This window comes from Propithecus coquereli, unplaced genomic scaffold, assembly GCF_000956105.1.
Source record: "Propithecus coquereli isolate 6110/MARCELLA unplaced genomic scaffold, Pcoq_1.0 Scaffold76, whole genome shotgun sequence".
Lineage (NCBI taxonomy): Eukaryota > Metazoa > Chordata > Mammalia > Primates > Indriidae > Propithecus > Propithecus coquereli.
The window spans coordinates 6778571-6795353 of NW_012153729.1; the positions used below are offsets into that span (position 1 = coordinate 6778571).

Below are 16783 nucleotides of genomic sequence, written 5' to 3' on the forward strand. Positions count from 1 at the left end.
CAGAGAACCCAGCGGACCAGGAACCAGAGTGGCTGATACCTCACACTTCTGACTCCAAGCTAGAGATCCGCCTCCAGGTGCAGGGTCCCAGCAAGCCTTGTGTCCCACAGGCTACCCTGCTGACTTCATCCAGTCCCCCACTGTCCCTGTAGCCTGTGCTCAGCCCCAGAGTCCTGCCCCTGTGACCCACAGGACCCCAGCCCCCAGTGAGCCAGGGGCCATGGCTGGCACAGGGTGAGAGGTGAGGGCAGACAGCCCCCCAGCAAAACGGCAGGTGGGCATGGGCGTGCAGGCAGACATGCCGCTGGTGCTGCCAGGCGGGGACACCCGCCGGCACGCCCTCCAGGCAGGCCTCCCGGTAGGACGGCAGCCGCATGGACTGCGCCTGCGCGAAGCGCCTGCAGGCCGGGCGGCCGTCGGGGCGGGCGCAGGCGGGGCCCGGACACCCGGCAAGCAGCGAGCTGGGCCGGGCGAAGGCCTCCGCCACCGAGCTGGGCAGGGAAGCGTGGCGCGGGCGCGAGCCCCGGGCCCAGGCCGCGCGCAGCAGGGCCTCCCGCCGGGCCAGCTGCTCCGGCCCGAGCAGCGGCAGGTCCTCCGGCTCCGGGGGCTCCGGGAAGAGCGGGAGGAAGGGGCGCCCGCATCGGTCGGCTCGAGGGAAGGAGCTGTAGTGACAGCACGCGGGCGATAGGGGACGCTCTGGCAGCACGCGCCGCTCCGAGGCCGAGACATGCCGCCCGCAGTGCCTGGCCCTCACGGGCCACCGCGCCTCCCAAACGGGCCGGCGTGACACCCGGGAGACGTCGGGCAGGGGCGACCCGGCCGTTGAGGGGCGGCCCGAGAGCTTCGGGGCTCTGCGCGCCAGCGCGGTGCGACCCCCGCCCGGCGGCCCCCAGCCCGTGGGACTCGGCTCGGGGGCCGGGCCGGGGGTCGGCGAGCGTGGGCCAGGGCCGGGCTGCAGGGCCGGGCAGGCGGGTGGCGGGGGCGCACGGCGGCCGCCGCCCCAATTCTCGATGGTGCGCGTGGCGCGGTCCAGGGAGCTGCTCACGCCCGCCGTGGTCACCATGTCGCGCGCCGCCTGCAGCATCTTGAGCACGCTAGCCTGGGCCGAGCTGGCCGTGAGGTCCGGGCTGGGCGGCTGCGGGGGGCTGGCCAGGCTCTGCACCCCATTGAAGCAGCTGTAGATGCCCTGGGCGGTAGGGAAGAGACAGTCGGTAAGAGGCGCCCTCCTCGCAGCGCCTGTCCCCGCCCCTCCCAAGGCATCTGCCTTTTCTAAGTCTCAGGAAGCAACTCTTTGTGAAGGGTCTCCCCTGTGCCAGGCGCTGTGCTGCTTCGCCCAAGAATCAGTTGTCTGAGCTCCCCAGGCAGCTGGGTGTCCAGACCACTCCAGCTATCGCCTGGCACAGTGGGGGTTCAATGCCGGCTCGCCTGTGGGAGGCGGGCTCTGCTCCTTGTGTGCTCTGCCATGATGGCCAGCCAGGCCACCTCTTGGGACCGGGCTTTACCTCTGTAAATGGGCCGAGGCCAGCTCTGACTTATCCAGGTTGGTGGCCCTAAAGCCGCGGCCCGTGCGGGGAGGCGGGCACCCACCCTGCTGAAAGCCAGCAGGAAGTCCAGCTGGGACGTGCTGGGCACCGAGTGCCGCAGCTTCCAGTAGACCAGGTGCTCCCAGGCGAAGACCAGCAGCGCCAGCCCCATGGCCACCAGCAGCATGTAGAAGACGCCGGCCATGTTGTCAATGTCCAACTTGCTGCTCATGACCTCATTCTTCTCGGTCTGGCAGATCCCCGAGAGCCACACCGTCTCCAGCTTCTGTGTCTCTCCTGGGGGGGCATTTCTGGCTCAGGAAATCTCTCTAAATGGACCCCCCCAAAGCTCCCCACAAGCCTGCAGCGAAGAGGGATCTGGGGCCAGGGTGCCACCCCTTCTTCCCCAGGTGGACAGCACAGGGACCAAGCCCAGCAGGGGAAGGACAGTGGGGTGGGGGTCAGGGAGCAGAAGAAGGAAAGCAGAGTAGGGGTCCTTGGGTCCTCCACCTGCCCACCTCCAGTAAAGGGCACCCACGTGCCCTGTAAAGGCTTGTTGACTGGGTAGATTTTAGCGTTCATTCATTCACTCACTCATTCGCTCGTCACCATACAGTTATTAACCGTCTACACGCCAAGCATGGAGCTGGGCACACACAGACCAGAGGCCTAGGTGACCGCAGCACCCTCACCGTCCGCTCTCATCATTATACCGTATTGAGAAATCAGACCATTTTTTATCTAATAAGGACAGAGCTCCTCTAAACTCAAAGCTCTCTGGGCTTGGGGGTGGGCTGAGCTGGACCACTCACACGTGTGGGACTAAGCAGGGCCTTGGCACTACCCCACGTAATCTCAGGATGGAAATGGGGGGACCATCCTGGGCAAAGGAGGGGCTCATCTGGGAGAGACCATGGGGTGGGGCAGGTCTTGGGGAAAAGAAATGGGTTCAGCTACTGCCAGCCCCCACGTGGCTGAGGGACTGTCCAGCTCTAGCTCCTGCTCCCTCCCTGCAAGCCCATCTCTTCCCCAGGTCTCTGTCCAGTTGCTCCTAATACCCACCCCCGCCAGCTGCCCCTCTCACCCCCCAGAGACCTCTCCCTGCCCACAGGTCTGGGGACTCAGAACGGTGGAGGACATGCTGAGCACTGTGGGCTCTGTGGCCCACCCTGGACCCACACCAGCCCCCAGCAGTGGCAGCACCCACCGTCCCCCAGGAACTGCAGCAGTGCCAGATCTATGGCCCGCTTCCAGTGGGAGTCCTTCTGCATGGCGATGCCGTAGCCAGTGGTGGCAAAGACCTTGCCAGACCCAATGGTGACCAGCTTGCAGCCCTCGTCCTTGCCCGCCATGTAGTTGAGGACAGCAGCGTCATAGATGAAGGCGTCCAGCTTCCTGGGGACAGGCTGAGCCCTCAGGGCCAGGGACCATGTGGGGAGGGAGGGGGCACCGAACCTGGGACCTAAGAGGGGTCTGAGCCACATGAGCCTGGTGGGCACCAATAGGGAGGGGTGGGGGAGGAGTCTTCTCTAGTTCCCCCGGGTCCTGGATGCAGCGAGGACCCCTCTCCCCTCCTCCTCACAGAAGCCAGGGGACCCACTCCCAGAGGACACACGCCCTCTCTGCCCAGCCCTCCACACCCCTAAGACCCAGAAAAGGTCACAACAACCACCTCAGGCCAAGCCTGAACTTTGCTCAAGGCCACAGCTGGGTCTGGGTCACACGGAGGGCTTCCATCTTTGCTTCAAGTTCCGTCTGCCCCAAGACCCGCACAACCCACCCCCAGGAGTCCTGCGGGACAGCCCATTCCCACTCTCCCCACGTGGGGTCTCTCAGGAAAGGATAGAGCGAAGGCTGGTCACTGGGGAGACACGTGGATAGAGACAGGGGTGGGTGCAGGGGGACCCACCCCATCTTGAGGCTGGCGAGCGCGTCCTCCACCGAGCGCTGGTTGAACTTGACCATGTGGGTGTGCATGTCGCGGTAGTTGCTGCGGATGTTCCGCTCCGTGCTGCCGTTGGGCACTGTGCCGAAGCGGAAGGGTGGGTACTGGTCCTGAGGCCGCTGAAACTGCAGGCAGAGCACAGCAGCCGGGCGTAACCCTTCCCCCAGCCCTCCAGGCCCAAAGCCCCGAACCCGCCCGAGCCCAGCCCCACGGTGTGGACTTGCACAGTCACAGCAGAAGGGTCTTAAGACCCGCCAAGACACTCCTGTGTTTTCCAAATGGAGACTCGGAGGCCGCGACAGGGAGAGACTTACCCAAGGCCACTCAATCGGGGCACCTGAGCCATCTCTTGCCCCGGGCCCGACCCTCCTCCCAATCCCACAGCTTCTTCCCGCTCCGAGCTCCAGCTCCAATCCCCCAGACTCCGGCTGTCCCGGGTCTGTCCCCCACCAAGGCCTGTCCCCACCCTCAGCGCCCCCCACCCTCCACCAACAGTGGCCCCAGAACCTTCTTGTCACTGAGGCCCGACACGGTGTCGATGTACTGCTCCTGGATCATGAAGGCTGCCAGGTTCGCCGTGTAGCTGGCGAGGAAGATGACGGCAAAGAAGGCCCAGACCAGGACCATGATCTTGCTGGTGGTGCCCCGGGGGTTCTCGATGGGCACCGAGTTGTTGAAGACCAGCGCCCACAGCAGCCACACGGACTTGCCAATGGTGAAGGACGGGCCCCCGGACTCTGGGGGCAGAGGGTGGACTCTGGGACCCCTCTTGCCCGCCATGAAAGGGCTCAGGTCTCAGCCTACCCGATCCACGGCTCCTGCCCCCTTGGCCATCCCCACCTCAGGCCAAGTCAGCTCCCCAATGTGTGTCTCTCATCTGATCGGCCCCAGCACATGCTGTCCGAAGGCCGGGGACCTCCCACAGGCATTCTCTGAAGGAGCCTTTGGCCCTGAGCCCAGTCCTCGGGGATGCCCGGGCCTGCCTCTCCTCCCGGGCCCGGCGACAGCTTACTCTTGCCTCTGGTGAGGTTCTGGTTGTAGCTGACGGGGCTGAAGTACTCGAACATGAAGACGGTGATGGCCACCACGGTGAGGCACATGACGAACATCATCACCCACACGGCGGGGCTGTAGGGCTCTGGGGGCAGAGGGAGGCGGCTCAGAGGCCTCAGCTTGCCCCCCATCACCACCACCTGCACAGAAGCACTGGGTGGAGACAGGCGGGTGCACATGGTCAGAGCACTCCGCCAGCTAGTGGGCTCTGCGGACCGAGCCGAGGGCACCTCTGCCTCTCAGGGCAGCAGATCCCCAGGAGACACCCCAGTGTCAGGGTCCCCAGCATTCCTGGTCTCCTCCCTGGCCTCACCCTGGGACAGGTACACATCACCCCACCTTAAGACACTCCCCTTTGACTTCACGTCCCTGCCTAGCCCAGCAGCAATGACCTGGTCGTTCTGTCTAGAATCAGAGTCTCACTCCTCATCTGACACAGAACTGAGGCCCAGGGAACTGGAAACCGCCCTGAGGTCTCGGACAAAATCATTTCCATCTCCTGGCGTAAGAAGTCATTACTGCCATGAGCACTTGCCCCTTAGCTTTGATGGCCATCCCGTGAAGTGGGGGTTATTTTCTTCCACATGGCTGAGGAGCCTGCTCAGAGAGGTTCAGCGACTTGCCCAAGGCCACACAGCAGGAAGGGGCAGAGCAGGGATTCTCACTGTGTCTAGCCTGCCTCGCCTGTCCTCACAGCTCTCTAGACCTTCTCACACTGCAACTGCCACCTGACCCCCAACTGGGCGCTCTGAGGAGGTGAGGACTACGGCTGTGTCCCCAGCACGCGGCGTGGGGCCTGACACAAAGGGGCTGCCTAGTAAGAAACCAGCACCTCGTCTACACTCCGTCAGTTCCCTGACTCCCCACGGAGCTTCTTCCCTTGTCCACTGTCCTGGCCCATGGCACGTCCTGAGGCCAGCCTGCCCTCCTGCTTTTCCTGGCCCTCACAATGGCACCCCAATTTGTCCTGCCTCCCCCCAACCACCCTCACCCACACCAGGCTCAGAACCGAACCCCAACATCACTTCTTCCCTCTCCATTCAACTCCCGCAGGACACCCAAGGCTGCTGTGCTCGGCCACTAAGGGCCCCAGCTCCCCTTCTCCACCAGGCTCCGCGCCCACTCCGGAGCCCCTCCACCCCGGAGCCATCCCTGCCCACCCCAAGCCTCACCCAGGAAGGCCGAGGGGGAGACGGTGCCATTGCTGCGAGCCACCATCACGCTGATGCCCGTCTCCACAAAGGGCACGGAGAAGTCCACGATCTCAGAGCGCTCCTCATTGATGGTGAGGGAGCCGATGGCCATGTCTGCCCGCTTGTAGTACACCTGGGGCCGCAGGGGCCACGTGGGGAGTGAGGAAGGGGCTCCTGAGGGCTGAAACACTCTCCCCAGGTACCCCTCCAGCACCCACTGGCTGGGTCAGTTGCTCCCACCTGCGGTCCTCAGAGCTCAGCTGTCAATATTGATCACCCTGGGGTCATCGCTGGTGACAGCCCTGTCTCCCCTTCTAAGGGACATCCGAGCGTGGGCAACAGGCTCTGTGGCCAGGGAGGGACCTCAGGGGTGGGCCTACCTCCCCGATCATGCCGTTCCACACACCGCGCACCCTCTTGCCATGCTTGCCGTTGGTCACCAGGTACAGGTCATAGGAGAACTTGACCACCTTGGCCAGCTTCTTGAGGATGTCGATGCAGAAGCCCTTACAGCAAAGCTTGGTGTAGGGGGCCACGTCACTGCTGCTGCAGCCACCACAGCCGCAGACCACCAGGAGTCAGAGCATGTTGCAGCGCAGCCCAGAGAAGCCCCACCCCAGCAGCCCCTCCCAGCCTGGCACGTGGACCCCACACACCCAAGCATAAGACACACAGCGCCTGCCCACCACACGGCAGCACACGGCTCACACTGGGCCTCCCTGGGTGTCCCCTCGGACCTGAAGGTGTGGTTGCTCTGCCTGCGACAGGGCACGGTGTTGGGTACGCAGCCACCGGTGCCAGGGTCGGGGCTCTCCACAATGACAAAGGGCCGCTCTTCCAGCGTGGCCACCGTCAGGTGCCGGCTGTCTACCACAGGCTGCAGGGAGACACTGTAGCGAGGCCACACCGGGTACTTCATGTGCAGGACACCGTGCTCCCAGCGCCCCACCTGCAGAGGGTGACCGGCCTCAGCCCAGGACCTCCAGCCCTGCTACCCCCACCCTCTAGGTGGGGCCTGCCAGGGCCAAGAATCCACCTGTCTCACCTAGGGACACTGGGGGCAGGACAGAGCAGGGTCTGGAGAAGGAGCATTTGGAGGAGGGCCAGAGCAAGGACTGAGCACCAGCCTGAGGGACAGGCTCCCTGGGGCCCTCCGCACCGCTGCCGATGCTGTGGGTCAGCAGACCTGACTGTGTCTCCCCATGCTGGTTCCCTCAACCTTGGCGGAAAGTCCTTAGCTGAGCCCTCCACACTCAGGTCCAATGTCCCCCATCACCCCACACTACTACCTCAGTCTCCATACCCCCAAACACACCCCCACACACACTTAAAAATGACCCAAACCCTCCTGTCCTTCTGTCTAAACCAGACAGCATCCCTTCTGGTGGGCTCCTACTCAACCCTCCACAGCCCAGCTCGAATGTCCCATCTTCCATGACACATTACCCAGTTTCTTCCTTTGAAGACAGAACTAAGTCCTGTCCTCATCTCTAATCCCATAATGTTTTGCACACCTCTCTACTCAAGCACTGATCTCTCCGTATCTATCTGTTGACATGGGGATCCTCCTACAGGGGCAGGGCCATGTGATAAGAGTGCTTGGTGAGTTCTGCAGTGGCAGGATGCTGGGGTCTTACGGGGGCCCAGAGCAAGGCCACCTCACCCACCCTGGGGCACCTGGAAGGCTTCCCAGTGGAGGAGCTGTTTCAGCTGAGACCTGGAAGATGAGGGCTTGGATAACGGACAGAAGGGACACTCTGCTCAGCCGTGGGCACAAGAGGGGCTGGGGACAAAATGGGAGGAAACTGAGGCCCCCTGGGCTCACCCCCTTCTCACCATCTCCCAGAGGCGGTGCCGGTTGAGGGCGATCACAACCATGGTGGGCTGGACCAGGTACCCACCAGGGCTGAAGGAGAAGTCTCGGCCCTCCCAGGTGACATTCAGTAGGTGCCTGCCAGGGGAGAGAGAAGGCAGGGTGTGCACTTACCCCTGCCTGTGGCCCAGCCCAGGACCAGACACCCCGGCCTCCGCCTCACCACCACCACCACCACCAGGCAGCATTGCACACTTATTGTTCAAAGTGCTTCCCTCTACCGGCCGCAGATCCTTGGCACTCCCTGACACCTGCTGATTTTTCAGACAAGGACACTAAGGCCCAGAGAGGTGATATAACTCGGCCCCGGGCACACAGCTAGTGGGAGGTGCGGCTGGCCAGTCCAACTCACTGCCACCAGGTGCCCCGAAGCGCCCCCCGCCTCTCGCCCCCAGGCTCCGGGTGGGTGCCCACCTGTAAAAGGCCTCCCGGGCAGGGCTGACGGGCCCGGGATGGCCGCGGCAGTCCCCAGCCGTGGCGGGCAGGGCGCCGTGCTGTCGCCGGTAGCCGTGGGCGCCCAGGGCCAGGATGGCCACGCCGTCGCGGACCTTCTGGCGCAGGCTGAGGCGCCAGCTCTCGGTGACGACGCTGATGAGGCCCACGGGAAAGGCGGCGGGGGGCGCGTCGGTGCTGCCCAGCGCCAGGTTGGGCACTAGCCACACGTGGCCGGGCCCCACCAGGCCGGCCTGCGCCGCCTCGGCGAAGAGCACCTCGGCCTCCTCGCGCGAGCAGTAGGCCAAGAACACCGGCGCGTCGAGCTGGCGCAGCAGGCGCTGGGTGCGCGCGCGCGGCCCGCCCGGGCCCAGCTCCAGCGTGAGCACGTCCAGCAGCCGCCAGCTCAGGTGGCTGGCGTCGGCCGCGGCGCGCACGCCGTCCAGGAAGAGCGCGTGGCCCGGGTGCAGGCTGGTGATGACGGCGAACGCGCTCCAGTCGTACTCCTCCAGCACCTTGAACAGCACCTGCAGCTGCTGCTCCAGGGACACGCCCAGCTGCAGGAAGGCGGAGCCCGGCTCCTGGGGGCGGGGCGGGGCCTGAGCCGGGGCGGGGCGTCCCGAGCCCCGCCTCGCGCCCCTCCCCCACCGCGGACCCGCCGTCGGACCCCCAGGGAGCCCCAGCCCGGACGAGGTCCAGGGCCTGCCGCCCAGCGATGCCCAGCAGCATCACCTGGGGGGCTGTCAAAAACACTCGGGCCCCGCCCGCTGCGGACCGCGCGGGCCCGCAGACCCGCAGCACCCGCAGCCCCCGGGCTCTGGCTAGAAATGCAAGTTCTCGGGCCGCGCCCTCGCCTCTGGATCGGACTCTCAGGGCACGGCGCCCGTCCGAAATCTGTATCCTAACAAGCTCGTCAGGCGACTCGAGCCCGCTGGCCGGAGAAGCGCTGCCCCAGACCACCTGAATCGGAATTTCGCGGGTGCGATGCCCGGCGGCTGTATTTTTTGAAAGCACCGCGAGGGCTGAGAACCACCGGCCGGAGGCATGGAGAGCTAAGGCCGGTCCTGGGATCACTGGGAAACGCCTTCCTCCCGCAGCCCCGAGGGCGGGAAAGCTGCTCCTCGCCACCCTCTGCCACCACAAAGCCCACGGCTCTGCCAGCTGGCACCAGGGCTGGCGCAGGGCCCTCCTAACTTGTGGTCTCCGTGCTGCCACTGTCCTAGTCCTTTAAAAAAGCGAATCGGGGAAAGCTAGAGGCCAAGCCACCCAGTTTCCTCAACCAAAAAAAAAAAATTGCAAGCAAAAGAGAGAGCGAGAATGAGGAGTCAGAAGTGGAGAGGGATTTAGAAGCCACTCCAAGCAATCCCAGTGTGGACCTACTTTGGCTCCAGATCCAAGCAAACAGACTTAAAAATAAACAGTTATGACAGTTCTGAGACAATGGGGAAATGTGAACACTGGCTGGATATTCGATGATGTTAAGGAATTTTTATTATTTTTGAGACGTGATCATGTATGGTGGTTTTACTTTTTTAAGCCCTTACCTGCCAGAGATACAAACTGAAATATTTGTGGCCAGAACAACAGGACGTCTGGGCTTTGCTTCAAATTAACACAGAAGAGGGGGAGTGGGTGGGGTGAAGATGGGGTGGGTAGGCCAGAGCAGGTAGGGGAGATGGGAGTTCGTTATACTCTCATTTGTGCTCAAAATTCTCCATTAAAAAATTGATACAACAAAGGCAAATCAGATCAGCCAGTCTCAACACCTGCCTTGGGGGCCCACTTACTCAGCGTAAGCCCAAATGTCTCCCCACGTGGTGGGGACCCCACCTCCTCCTCTCTGTTCCTCAAAAGCGCTGGGCTCCTTCCCACCTGGGGCCTTCACACCACCCGCTCCTCCGCCTGGAACCACCCCCACTCCCCCCTTAGCCTCCAGGTCTCCTGCAGACATCAGTTCTCGAGCGACCTTCTCCCCAGTGCCCTATCCAAACGGGGACCCGTGAGACTCCCTCGTGGCATCCTGCATTTTTTCTTCAGAACGCTTGTCCCAGTTTGTAACCACAGATGAATGCATGTTTAGGCTGTCCTCCCCCAGGGACGGCAAGCTCTGTGAGGGCAGGGCCTTCTCTGCCTCCCTCATGCCCTGGACAGTGAGCTGCCCTGGACTGCCCTCCCTACAGATGAACTGCCATTGCCCACTGGCTCCCGTGCCCAGCCGGCCCTCTGGGTCTGGAACCTGACCCAGGAGGGAAGCAGAGAGGAGGCCGGCTAAGACCCTGACCCCCCACAGCCAGAGGGGGCTTGCCATCTGCCCACCCCTCACCCAGACACAAATTCAAAAGCAGCCCAGAAAGTTTCTCTTCTAGAACATAGGAACTTCAGTCCCACAGCCTTCTCCCCCTCACCTATGTCATGCCCTCTGCCCCGACCAGCAGTCCTGCCCAATCCCAGCTCCCCAGGACCTAAGCCTTCCATCCCTCAGCCCCAGCCTGGCTCCAGGCCCAAGGGACAAGGGGACATGAGTTTGGACAGGCACCTTGGGGGTGAGGACCAGAGCAGAGCCCCCGCTGATGCTGAGGATGGGCACATGAGTCTGGGAAGAGATGAAGTCCAGGATCTGAGCCACTGCTTCAGTGTCCACGTTGTCCTCAAAGACGATGCCATGGACGCGGGCGGCACCCAGGAGGCTGCAGATCTGGGTGAGGAGGCTGCTAGGGTTGGTGCTGTTGACCCCCACGGTGAGCGGCTGGATCTCCAGGGGCAGGTCCAGGAAGCTCTGGGGGGTCAGGCGGACACGGGCCTGTGGCAGCCCTGAGCTGCCAAACACCACAGCCACCGTCACTGCCTGTGTGCCCTGCCCAGGGCCTGGCCCTGCCCAGGCACCGAGCAGCGAGGTGAGCAGGAGGGCTGGCCCCAGGGCCCCACCCATGTCCACGGGAGGGTCCTGCGGAGAGACCAGGACAGGCACAGGGAGGGAGACAGGGGCTTGGAGAGAGGCAGACAGACAGACAGACAGGAGGTGAAGGCAGAGTCAGAGGGACACACATCCAGAGATAAAAGGGAGGAGGGGAAACCTCCCTCCCCGAAGACAGGCAGAGAGAAAGGGAGACAGACAGACACAGACAGACAAAGAGAAAGAGACAGAGGTTAGCTGAGCCTCCCAAGAGCATCCCAGAGGGGCATGGGCTGGGGAAACACGGGGGCCATGACAGGGGCTCATTACCGTCCACACCACTGCTAAGCAGCATGCATGGCTGGCAAGCCAGGCCCTCCGGAACCCCACCACCTGGGTTCTGCCCTAGGAAGGGACACTGGAAATGCTAGTCTGGGGTTCAAGTGCATGGATTAGAGTCAGACAGACCTGAGTGCAAGTCCCAGTTCTGCCACTTACTAGCTGTGTGGTCTTAGGGAAGTCACTTAGCCTCTCCGAGCCACATTTTCTTGCCTGGCCTAATCATGGGACCCGTCTCACAGCAGTGTGAGGGCTCTGATGAGGGAATAGGCTATCAGCTGTTATTAGTAACCTTATCCTACAGGTGACAGCCCCTCAGCCAGGCACAGGAAGGCAGCTCTGTGTCACCTCCGTGCCCCACCCCAGTCCTCTCTGCAGCCTGAACTGGACCTTCCATCTGTCTCTCACCAGGGCCCACGCTACTGGTCAGTGTGTCCTGCTTGCCGTAGAGCCAGCCCTGAGGGCTCTCCTCTGTGTGGCCCTGCCTGGCACAGAGCCCCCTCCTCTTGGGCACTGGATGCCACTGCAACCCCTCCTTCCATGGCCTCAGCTCAGAGCAGCTCTTCCACAGCAGGGGAGTGACAGTGCCGATTTGTTCAGGGCTTGGGGGCACCCGAAACCCCGAGGTATCTTACACACAAGCAGCTTCTCCAGGCCCTCACGGCTGTGCGGAGTCTTTTTAATCCAACCCCAGTGCCTGATGTGTATCCTTGCTAAACGTCATTGTTTTGGACCGAGGCCAAGAGCCAAGGCAGTGAGGGGAGCGTGAGTCCTGAGCGGTGCCCACTGGAGGGAGGTAGCTCTCCCTCCCAGCCGGCCACCGCACTGCCACCTCCTCTGTCCTCATCACATCCCTAACAAGACTTCCGACCGGGGGAGAACCAAAGGGTGAACACGGTGGGCCAGTCGCTCCCCCACCCCCACGCCCAACAGGATCTGCACATCTTTGCTGGAGAAATGCAAACAAAAACCAAGCAGTTGCCAACGCTCAGCAACCTGAAAGGCAGATGCCCTTCAGGGCTGGGACCCAAAACAATGGCTGGGCAGGCTCGCGCTTTCTTGCAGGGCCTTTCTTTTGCCTGCCACCAAATTTCTCTCTTCGTTTCATCTAAAGTCTAACTTCTTTCTTTTTCTTGTTTTTTTTTGAGACAGGGTCTCACTCTATCACCCAAGCTGGAGTGCAGAGACATGATCATAGCTCACCGCAACCTCTAATGCCTGGGCTCAAGCAATCCTCCTGCCTCAGCCTCTCAAATAGCTGGGACCACAGGCACACGCTACCATGCCCAACTAATTTTTAAATTTTTTTGTAGAGACAGGGTCTCGCTATGTTGCCCAGACTGGTATTGAACTCCTGGGTTCAAGTGATCCTCCCGCCTCAGCCTCCCAGAGTGCTGAGATTTTAGGCACGAGCCACCACACCTGGCCCCAAAGTCTAATTTTTTTATGACGCATATGCACATGGGCTTTCCTAGGTCTCTAGTTCTCTCTAAGGAAGCCAGAGAGCAAGGAAGTGCAGGAGGCCACCAGGGAGCATTCAGGAAATCTCTTCCTCTTCTTCCAGGGTGGCACTAAAATGATCCCTCCAAGGGAGACCACCAGACAGATTTTAGTTCAGAAATGTAACCTGGCACGAGCATACTGAACACCTTCTCTATACTAGGCACTGCATGGTGGAATGTCCTTCTGGACAAGACATGGTCCCTGCCCTCCAGGTACGAGTCAAATCTGTATGTAGAACAAGCACCACTATAATCACCTCCGACCTCTTTTCTCTACACTCATTTCTCTTCCCACCAATATCCGACCCTCTCTACTCCCCGTGAGCTCCCAGCCTCCCCCAGCAAGATCTTTTCTTAGCCAAGGATCTAGAGCTCATTCACATGAAGATATAAGGGGCTGATAATAGCTTAAAGTGTTATAATTCCCAAGAGACATAGTTTAACAACAGCCAGAGCCTTAAGCTAAAGTGCCAGGTGGTAGGTACCATTTCAGGCTGAGCAGGCAGGAGCTTCGGCAGGGAGAGAACGCTGTATTCATGTCGGTGCGCTAGTGTGGGCCCTAGTACACTGACACAGAACTGAGAGTTCAGAGATATGTTTGGGTCTGGAATGAGGTCTTAAGCAATGCCATGCCATACTGTGCCCCAGCTACTACTGATTGAGGATGTCAAATCGTGGCCATAAAAGGCATTGCTGCTACCTTTGGAAGGCCTCTGTGTGCTCCTCGCTGCCCACACCTCCAGGCCCTAGAAGTCCCTGCCCTTTGGGAAGCCCCAAGCCTCCTGCGCCCTCTGCCTCCCAGCAACCAGCTCTAGATCTGCACTGTCCAATACAGGAGCCACCAGTCACACTGAACAATGGAGTACTGGAAATGTCCTCACCCAGACTGAGGTCTGCTGTCGGTGTAAAATACACACTGGATATAGAAGACAATATGAAAAAAAGAATGTAAAAGATCTCATTAATATTACATGTTGGTCACATGTTGAAATAACATTTTAGATATATCGCGTTAAACAAAATATGCTATTAAAATTAATTTCACTTTTTAAATATTTTTTTAATGTGGCTGCTAGAAAATTTAAAGTTACACTTGTGGCTCCCATGTTATTTCTTTGGGACAGCGTGACTCTGGATAAAGAGCCCAAGCCCTCCCCCAACGCCAAAGGGGCACTGCCCCCACAGACTCTCCCCAATGGGGAGGGCTCCTCCTGGGTTGGGGGTGGGGAGGCAGAAAAGTTGAGGCAGGTTATGCCTTCAGCCAAGGGGCCCGAAATGGGGGAGGGTTCACAGAACGCCTCCGGAGGGAGGGCCGGAATCAGGCATGTCTCTGAGCTCCAAATAGCAATGGGTGGACCCAAGGAGCGTCATCACCACGTCGCATTCAGCCACCCCACAAAGATAAGAGGGACAGACTCCACCCTGCCCTGACCCCATCTCCCTTCTCTCCTCCCCTGGCCTCCCAACTCTCCGCCTCCCATCCACCCACCCCTGCCTGCCCCACCTTTCCTCTGGCCACCACACCCCTCCTCAAACAGGACAGCTGCTCCCTGGTGCCCACAAATGAAGTCCAGACACCTTAGTCCCACGGACAGGGGCTCATACACCCTTCCCCTCTGTGGACCCCACAACCCTGCCAGTCTGATGGCCAAACAGCCCCACTCTGTCCTATCCTCCAGCCCTTGTTCCTGCTGTACCCCAGGCTGGAATGTCCTCTTTGAGACAACAGTCTACTGTCCTTCAGGGACCAACCTAAATACCTCTCCCAGAGGGCACCTACCTTGAGCCATCAGGCTCTGGACATAGGGTCCACGTCCTAACTGGGCCAGCTGCCCTCCTTCCTACTCCCCTCACTTCCTCTCCTGGGCTGGGAGCTCTTGCTAGGCCTCTGCAGGGGCCACCTCCATTCAGCCCTGTGGCAGGTGTCTGCCCACTAGAGGACACCCCCTCCCCACACTGCACTGTGGGCTAACCAGGGGCACAAGGGTCTTAGAGACCTCTGCCCACCCACTCAGGGTCTCAATCCTTCTACAAACAGCTGTTAAATTAACATTTCACAAACACTCGGATCCCAAAAAGGCCCGGACAGGAAGGCCATGGTCAGTCCTCCAGGACACTCAGCATCACCTTGAGGGCCCAGGACACCCACGTGCTTATGGCCCTTCTCTTCCCCGCTCCCCACATCTCAGGCAGGCTCCCTGACGCAGATGTGCACACATGCACACCCGAGATGCTGACGGCTCCCCCTCTCCCGGACTAGGAGACTTGGTCCCAGGAGTCGGCCCCACCCACCAGCGGCCCCTCGAGACCCACTGCCCTTTGGGTGAGCGGCCCGCCTTTGCCGTCGGGTTTCCCTCCCTCCCTTCTGCCCAGCCAAAACCCGAACCCAGGCATCAGGGGAAGACTGCCCTTCTATCTTGCCCCCACTGGTGGGGGCACCGAGTCCTCGCTCCTCCCAGCCTAACTGCCCGGGCTCCCCGCCGATCCCGCCCGGGCCCCCCGGGGGCGCCCCGCCCCCTCCCCTCCGCAGGAATCTCTTACACTTGGGCTGTGAAGTTCGGGGTATTTTTAGGCCGGCGATAAATAATTCATAGGGAACGTGGCATCAGGCTCCCCCCGCGGGAGGAGGGGGCGCGAGCAGCGAGAGCCACCGTCACCCGCGGCTCAAGGACACTCGCGATGCGGCGGCGGCGGCGGCGACTCCCGGCGCGGAGACCCGAGCCACGCCTCCTGGCGGCCAGAGTGGGCACCACGCACTCGGCGCCCCCCGCCTCACCGCTGCCCCCTGCGGGCGTCCCCCGCTCCTGGGCCCTCACCCCCCTCCCCCCAAGCTGGGTCGCGACCTCAAGCCCCGCGGTGGGGGATGGCACGGCTCGCCTGGCAGGCGGGCTGTGGGCCGGGAAACGGTCCAGGCCTGCCCTAGGGCCTGGAGCGAACCCAGGAGTCCCGTTTCCTGCCTACCTGCCCCTTTCACGTTCTTTTCTTCGGAGTTTGGGAACAGGCTCAAAGCCACTGGCACGACCAGGAACTGGACGGGCTTCGAAATAGAACCGGAGGGATGGCACCCTCCCCAAATAAGTTTCTTTCCTCGATTTTCCCGTGGCCCGGGGTTGGGGACTGAGCCAGAACTGCGCCACCATCCGAGGGCTGCGGGACCGAGCCAGAAGACCCACTGGGCGACCAGGGCTGGGAAACAGGGTGGGCGAACGGGGTGAGCGTCAGGGCCTGGAGGGAACTTCCGCCTGGATCCAGGACCTCGGAAGGGTGGCGGAATGCACCCCTGGGGGTTTCAGGCTGCTGGGGGCGCCGCCTTTTCCTCCGCATATCCCCGCCCTGCCCGCTAGGCCTAGGCACGAAACCGGAGAGTCGGGGCTTCCCCTCCCAGCCGTCGGGGATCCTAGTTGAAGCCCCCCAGAGACCAGAGCAGCTGGCTGGAGCGGCGGCCAGGGCCCACCGCGCCGGTCCTGCTCTCCCAGCGCCCTCCTGGCCCGCCCTTCCCTTCCGCCCTCAGAGCCTGGGAGCCGGGCGCGGGTCTGCGTCTGGAAGACCCCACCACCCCAGGAGCGCGCTCTGACTCCCTGGGGCCACAGAAGACAGAGTTACGCTGGGGCAGAGGAAAGGAAGGAGAGGTGGAGGAGAAGAAGCCGGGGACTCACGGCGGGTGGAGGAGTCGGGGGCGAAGGCAGATGCGCAGCAGGTGCTCAGCAGCCCTGGGGGAACCAGGGGACCCGGCTCCGAGAGCCGCCGCAGCCCCCTTTCGTTCTCTCGCTCCGTGCCCTCTCCAGCACTCCTCGCTCTGGTCGAACCCAGCCGCGGCCCCGCTCCCGGCCCCGCTCCCCGCTCCCCGCCCCAAAGGCTTCCAGCAGCAACAGTTGGGGGGCCCGGCACCCAGACTCCGCGTCCCCGCACCGCCCCCTGCCCAGAGGTGCCGCGGCGCCACGGAAGGAGGAGGAGGGCTCGGCGACCCTGGGGACAAACATCTTGGACGCTTCACCCGCGTCGTCCCTCGCGTCCGCCGCGCGCCTGTCTC

The 16783-nt window shown here is 62.0% G+C and overlaps 1 protein-coding gene across 1 annotated transcript; it reads right to left on the reverse strand.

The window, feature by feature from the left end:
- GRIN2C (glutamate receptor, ionotropic, N-methyl D-aspartate 2C) lies at positions 1-15435 on the reverse strand. Its single transcript, XM_012662328.1, has 13 exons — positions 15295-15435; positions 10556-10963; positions 8002-8600; positions 7551-7665; positions 6452-6663; positions 6095-6260; positions 5694-5847; positions 4481-4606; positions 3976-4205; positions 3433-3593; positions 2731-2918; positions 1588-1820; positions 1-1186 (listed from the first exon to the last, which is right to left on the reverse strand). Exons 2-13 carry the CDS (start codon positions 10946-10948, stop codon positions 41-43), a joined length of 3723 nt encoding a protein of 1240 aa, XP_012517782.1. The 5' UTR covers positions 10949-10963; positions 15295-15435; the 3' UTR covers positions 1-40.
- Between the last annotated feature and the right edge of the window lie 1348 nt (positions 15436-16783).

Bases quoted from the DNA above. Each gene is read 5' to 3' on its own strand.
- GRIN2C (XM_012662328.1), bottom strand. From the start codon at position 10,948: ATGGGTGGGGCCCTGGGGCCAGCCCTCCTGCTCACCTCGCTGCTCGGT. The intron at 6,664-7,550 runs GTGAGAAGGGGG...CACCCTCTGCAG, and splicing joins GGCACCGCCTCTGGGAGATG to GTGGGGCGCTGGGAGCACGG. The intron at 3,594-3,975 runs GTTCTGGGGCCA...CTCTGCCTGCAG, and splicing joins CGGGCCTCAGTGACAAGAAG to TTTCAGCGGCCTCAGGACCA.